The sequence below is a fragment of the Homalodisca vitripennis genome, unplaced genomic scaffold (genome assembly GCF_021130785.1).
Source record: "Homalodisca vitripennis isolate AUS2020 unplaced genomic scaffold, UT_GWSS_2.1 ScUCBcl_5924;HRSCAF=12897, whole genome shotgun sequence".
Lineage (NCBI taxonomy): Eukaryota > Metazoa > Arthropoda > Insecta > Hemiptera > Cicadellidae > Homalodisca > Homalodisca vitripennis.
Window position 1 is genome coordinate 1,385 of NW_025782080.1, and position 7,035 is coordinate 8,419.

Genomic DNA, 7,035 nt, shown 5'->3' on the forward strand with positions numbered 1-7,035 from the left:
GTGTTAATACACAAGAAGGACAACCCTGGCGACATCAACAACTGGCGTCCCATCGCCCTCTCCAACACTGCGGGGAAGCTCCTCTGCAGTCTCCTGGCGGATCGTCTCTCCAGGTGGGCCTCTGACAACAATCTCATCTCTGGGGCTCAGAAGGGGTTCACCCCAGCGGAGGGCTGCCTGGAGCACAACTTCATCCTCCAGGAACTCCTCGATGACGCAAGGCGGCGTGGGAGTGAGCTCTGCGTGGCGTGGTTGGACCTCGCCAACGCCTTCGGCAGTGTCCCCCACTCCGCCCTCCTCGCCGCGCTCCGTTCTGCGGGGCTCTCACAAGACCAGCTGTGCTTCATCGAGGACTTGTAACAGGGGAGCTCTACTTCCATTCGCCACTCCAGAGGATCGACTGACCCCATCGCCTTTGGAGCTGGAGTTCGCCAGGGCTGCCCACTCTCCCCCATCCTCTTCAACCTGGTGATGGAGTACCTGATTCGGCCGCTCACTGCACTGAAGGACCAACATGGAGCAGTACTTCACGGCACCAGCGTCAGCGTCCTTGCATACGCTGATGATCTCGCCCTTGTGGCGAGGTCGGAGGCGTCTCTTCAGGCACTGCTAGACGTCGTCATTTCCAGCTGCGACGTGGGTTGGACTCCGTTTCAAGCCCACCAAGTGTGCCACGCTCCATGTTGCCCGGAGGACTACTAGACCTTCAGTCTTCCGGATCTACGGTGCGCCGCTTCGGGTCCTCGGCGAAGGGGAGTCCTACCAACACCTTGGAGTCCCCACCGGGAAGGTGGACCAAACCCCAGTCGCCACCATCGCCAGATTGGAAGCCGAGACTGAGGCCGTCCTTCGGAGTGTACTGGCGCCTTGGCAGAAGCTGCACGCCTTGCGGACCTTCATCATTCTGCAGTTAGAGTTCAATCTGAAGACCGCGCAGATCCGCAAGACTGCACTTAGGAGCCTGGACAGCAAGATCAAGTGTGGTGTGAAGAAGATCTTCAACGTTCCTTCCCGCGCCAGTGCCGAGTTGGTCTATCTTCCACCTTCCTGCGGCGGGGCTGGACTCGTCCAGCTGGCGGACCTCTCGGACCTGGCCGCCATCAACCACGCGTTCAGGCTCCTCACCTCATCGGATGCCAGGGTGGCCTCGCTTGCTTTGGAGGGATTGGCGGCCTCTGCGGGCCAGAGGAGTGCTGCCCGCGCTGGAATGGAGTTCCTTGTGGGATACCTCAACGGCGACTTCCCCGGGAACTCCAATGTTGCCACCACTTTTTCTGCCGCGCGGGCGGCTCTGAATAGGCTGAAGAAGCGCTTGCCTGACTTGCGCTGGGGCTGGTGTGCCGGCAGGGCAACTCTTCAAATATCGATCCCTGGGGACAGGGCCCTCAGGATCGTCGACAGGGGCTCCCGTCACGCGATGTCGGCCAGTATGCGCTCCTTCAGGGCCACCCTTTCCGCGAAACCCGACCAGGGAAGGGTGGCCAGGGTCACCACCACCTGCGCCACTGCCAACCACATGCTGCACGAGGGGCGCTACACTCGCTTCGCGGACTGGCGGTTTGTTCACCGGGCCAGGCTGAATGTCCTCCCTCTCAACCGCTGCCGACGCTGGGGAGTCAACGATCGGCGTTGTAGGCGGTGTGGTCGACACGACGAGACCACCGCCCACGTGCTCTGCCACTGCACCTCCAGCCTCGCTACTGGCATCACGCGAAGACACAACGCCGTCCAGGATCTCCTCGTCGCGGCCATCAGACCTGCGGAGGGAGTTGAGGTCCGCGTGAACCAGCGGGTGCCACTTCAAGCGCTGCTCCAAGGCCGTGAGGACGACTTCCCGGAGGAGATGGTGCGCTGCCGTCCGGATGTGGTGATGATCGACGCTCACAACAAGATCGTCAAGATAGTCGACATCGCCGTTCCATACGAGGACGGCTGGCGGGCCATCGAAGCTGCGCGGGAGAGGAAGCTCGACGCCTATGGTCCACTCGCCCGGATGCTGACGGCCGGAGGCTACAGGACTTCCGTGGACGCATTCGTCATCGGCTCCCTGGGTGCGTGGGACAGTGCCAACTGGGGAACCCTGGCACGTCTCGGGGTCCACCGTAGATACGGCACATCCCTCTCCCGTCGCTGCGTCTCCGAGGCCATTCGCTGGAGCCGGGACATATATGTCACTCATGTATCCGGCGTCCAGCAGTGGCAAGACTGATCTTCCATATGTTCTGTAGTTATCTAATTATTTATTGCATGTTATTTAGTATATATTGACGATTTTAATTATTTATTACTGTTATTGCATGTTATTTAGTATTTTAGTAATTTATTGACACTTGATTGACACTTTCTCCTACCTCTTAAGACTTGACAATGTTACCCTAAGTTTATTATTATTTATTTAGATTAAGATATTTGGAAATTGTAATTAATCATATTAGAAGTAAGACACTAGCTATGTATAAAGCATAAAAATAAAGGCAAAAAATAGAAGCCCCAAAATATTAGCAGATAGTGACTGCTGCTGCACCCAGATAGATTCACAGTAATGAACACGCAGACCCCACACAGACAAGTGTAAGGGATAGGACCACCGTATTTCAGCCCTATTCGTTATCTTGTGCACTTACCCAAACAAACCCAAATTTGAGTTAATATTACTGTCATCCTAAAGTGATAAGTATATAGATAATTTAAATGTTGTATGAAAATACGATACTAAACAACCCATACTACAGCGAAATCACAAAAATTTACATTCTGCAAACGATGAACGTCATAACGTGTATACTTTCATAAAAGTGACGGTCTAAGGGAAATGGTGCAGGAAGAGTCTTTTATGACTAATGACATGTTTACTTGACCAAACAAGTGGATACTCCGAAATGGATGTTGCTGCTAAATAAATACAATAAAAAAACTTTTCCACTTCATTTCTCATCTATTAATCACTTTCAGGCACTAGACACTGTTCCCGTTTGAGTATTACAAAAAGGCAATTTAAAAAAAAAAAAAAAAAAAATATATATATATATATATATATATATATATATATATATTATATATATATATATATTATCTGGATGAGGATATTGCCTTAATGTGCACACTTAATAATCTTGGTCACATTTCATAATAATATAATATTTATCACAGGCTATAAATGCGTGAAAACCATACAAGGAACTGATACAAATTTAAATTTAACTTCATCTTGCAAAGGAAAACTTTATGTTTAAACTGATTTGAATATATAATAGGATTTCTGTGTAATATTAATAGTATAATAGGACATTCCCCGTTATTATATGTAAAAAAAAGTATAACACTTCATTTCGAGGATTGAAATCTTCCCTCTTTCTTCAGGTCTTGTTAAGTATTCTGATCCATCACAATAAAACTTAAAAAGTCTTGATTTTTTTAAGCTGAAATGGTCTGACTGGTACACCAACACCATGTGTTCCAGACTGGAGAGAATGAACCCCATCGATGTCTCTGCACAGACTCAAGGTCACGAGCAACACGTCATTAGGGTCATTAATGACACCTGGAGAAGATGTGAATTTCAATTCAATTCGTAGTGTTATACTGTTTATAACCTATAACAATGGCAAATGACCGGCATCTTATTAGATTTTCAAATCATACGTCATCAATTACAAAGTTTTAATAAAGAATACCAATTTTTTCTTTGCAAGATGAAGTAAAATTGAAATTTTTATCAGTTCCTGGTATGGTTTGTAAGAAATAATAAAAAGGCTATTCCTACATTATAAAAAACTAAATTTTAGAAATACTTCCATCCGACTAGCGAAAACAAATTATTTGTACTAAAATATTATAATCATCACCACAAAAAAGTTTGTTTTGATAGAAATCTCAGTCAACTTTATAGAAGAAATAAACATCTAACAGAGGCGTAAAATACAGCAATGTTGGATTTGCACGACTCAAGCGCGGAGTTGTAATTATACAAATATAATTTTTCCGGTGCCTTGGGAGTCAAGCTCCGAGTGTATGTAACAACAAACCCCTTACTTTAAGTTTTTACCTCTTGCAAGTAGCAAGATTTACAAGTTTATAACCAAAGCGACATCTGCACTGGCTGTGTTACAAAAATTAAGCGCAAGTGTTATTATTACATATTGATATCTTTTAGATATTTAAATTCAAATATAGCTCTTAGATTCTCAATATCTTCGAGTATGTACAAACTTATACACTGAATAAATATTTATAGTATACAAATAGTGTGTATAACTACTTCGGCATAATAACTAATTAAAGTGACAGCGGCCGAAGACATGTCTTCTATTGTAAAATAAAGACATTATTTGTTTTAAATACTTACACACTATTACCGTAGGCCTCACTCACATGTTTTATAAGTAAATGTGCACACGTTTGAAAATAAAATGTGTGTGTGTGTGTGTGTGTGTGTGTGTGTGTGTGTGTGTGTGTGTGTGTGTGTGTGTGTTCAAGTTCAAAAATCCTTTATTCTACAAAATTTAACAATATTACAAAAATTACAATTTTACTCCCAGTGCGCTTCAGTCAGCGCGTGCGGGAGTGGAGTTGATGAATGCAGTCTATTTCAGTCTATTTTCACACCACTTGCTGTACATATCAAATTATACCATTTAATTACTCATCTAAAAATATATTTATCCAATTTAAATTAATTTAAAGGTCTATAAACATGCAATATAAGTAAATACATAACTAAACATTATTTGTTAATATTTCTGCAGTGCAGGACCATACAACATACGTCCTTTAAATTTTAAAAAATTTAACATTTTTTCTAAATTTTAAATATAATACATAACGCCAACAACAAAATAAATAAACGTAACAGAAATATAACAAATATAAATATAAACCAACAATGCAATATATATATATATATATATATATATATATATATATATATATATATATATATATATATATGTTTTATATTTATATATATATATAAAACAGGTTAAATAAATAAATAAGTAAATATTAACAGGTTAAATAAATAAAACAAGTAAAGAGTTAACAGTTTGCTATAGGCATGAAACAAAACCAAACAACAATGACACAGTAACTAAGCATGCATATCTGGCAGTTTGCTTACAAACTCAATTGCTTTCATCTTTACTTTTGGCTTCTTTTCAAATATAATATTTTGCCCACTATGCGTCAAGAACCTATTATATATCTGAGGTCCCAGATAGCAAAACTGGTGCCTGCTGCGTTTCTTTTGTCAACAAAGGTATTTTTAACAACAGGTTTTGACTAGATCTAGTAAAGCGAGATCAGTTGAACTTGTCTAAATTCAAATTGGCCAAGATATTTCTGAATATGCATGATTACTGAGTACTGATAAAGCTGTTTAAATCTAAAAATATTATTTTCTACAAATAAGTGGCTCATTCTATCCATGTGCTTTACATTGTAAATTATTCTGAGAGCATTCCTTTGGTTCATAACTATGGTATTTAAATAAGTTGTGAAGGTCATTACCATGACCCCCATAGTGCACAATACCAATCCTCAGCAGGCTCTCTAACCAGGAAAGATAGACATTTTTTAATTGATAACTGTATGCAAAATCCTTCAGGTGATAAAGAACATAGTTTACTTTTCTAAGCTTTTTTGACAGGAAATTTATATGGTGATCCCATTTAAGACATTTATCTATGTACAAACCTAAATACTTCACACAATCTACTACTTCTATATTACTACAATAACAACTATATATACATTGGTGCTTGTGACAAAATAAATTATATTAATTTCTTAAAAATTCATTTGAGGATTGATGGTCAAAAAATATTAAGCATTTAGATATACTACTGTTAATTAAAATTTTATTGTTTGATAACCAATGAGAAATTTTGTCCAGATCTTTTGCAATTTTGAATTTTAATGCCTCTCTGTTATATGCAGAGCACACTAATGCAGTGTCATCAGCATATGAAAATACCGATGAGTACAATTCCAAGTCCAAAAGATCATTTATGTACACTAAAAACATAATAGGGCCCAACACCCCTCAATGAGCTGTGCCGTGGTATAATTCTAGATGACTACTCAAAACTTTGTTTATTTTTACCACTTGCCTCCTACCTTTGCAGAAGGATTCCAGCCAGGAGAGAGCGAGACCACCAAAACCATAGTGCCTGAATTTTTTCAATAAAATTTCTATGTTCAATACATCAAATGCCTTTTGGAAATCCAGATAAACGGCCATAGTGTAACTATAATTATCTGATGGTTTAACAATTGCGGTTACGTGCTTTTCTATGGCTAGATCTGTACCCCTACCAGGAAGGAAACCATATTGGTTACTAGAAAACAATGATCTGTTACAAAAATATTCTAGTATCTTATTTTTAATTAATGTCTCAAATTCTTTAGCAATGACAATCATTGAAATAGGACGGTATGATGACATATCTGAGCTATCACCAGACTTAAAAACTGGTACAACAGAGGCTATCTTAAATTCATCTGGTACTCGTCCTTGATTTAATGATTTTTTTAAACATGCTGTACAAAAGAGGAGCAAATATATCTAAGTTACTTTTCACTACAACTATACTTATGCCATCAACACCTGTACTTCGCTTATTTTTCCTTGACTTTTCTAAGCTTTTTGACAGGAAATTTATATGGTGATCCCCATCTTCAAAGGTACAACCAAATTTATCAAACAATATTTCATGCTCATTATGATTATCAATGAACAAATCACACCCAAACGCCTCATGTTTTAATTTAGAAATTACAGTTAGTGTAGTATTTATTAAATTCATTACCAACCAAAATTTCATTACCTGCTACATTGACCAACCTATCTGCTATTTTCATGACATCTTATGATTTATTTTCATTTTTAACAATTCCTTTAATAACACTCCAGTACTTCCTTGAATCACCTACAGTCATCAATCAAGTAAGAATAATAAGCAATTTTTGCTCTCCTAATTTGACTAGTTACATATTTTGAAAAATTATTATATTCATATTTTAAATCTAAGTTGTATT

At 40.1% G+C, this 7,035-nt stretch overlaps 1 protein-coding gene across 1 annotated transcript; it reads left to right on the forward strand.

Annotated features, from left to right (window-relative positions):
- Positions 1-471: 471 nt before the first annotated feature.
- On the forward strand, positions 472-2,209 carry LOC124373594. The gene is made up of 2 exons (XM_046831953.1): positions 472-584; positions 694-2,209. The coding sequence occupies exons 1-2, from the start codon at positions 472-474 to the stop codon at positions 2,207-2,209; spliced, it is 1,629 nt and encodes a 542-aa protein (XP_046687909.1).
- The last annotated feature ends 4,826 nt before the right edge of the window (positions 2,210-7,035 follow it).

Excerpts from the sequence above, each read along its gene's own strand:
- LOC124373594 (XM_046831953.1), top strand. The coding sequence starts at position 472 with ATGGAGTACCTGATTCGGCCGCTCACTGCACTGAAGGACCAACATGGA. Across the intron at positions 585-693 it reads GATCTCGCCCTTGTGGCGAG|GACTACTAGACCTTCAGTCT; the intron begins GTCGGAGGCGTC and ends TGTTGCCCGGAG.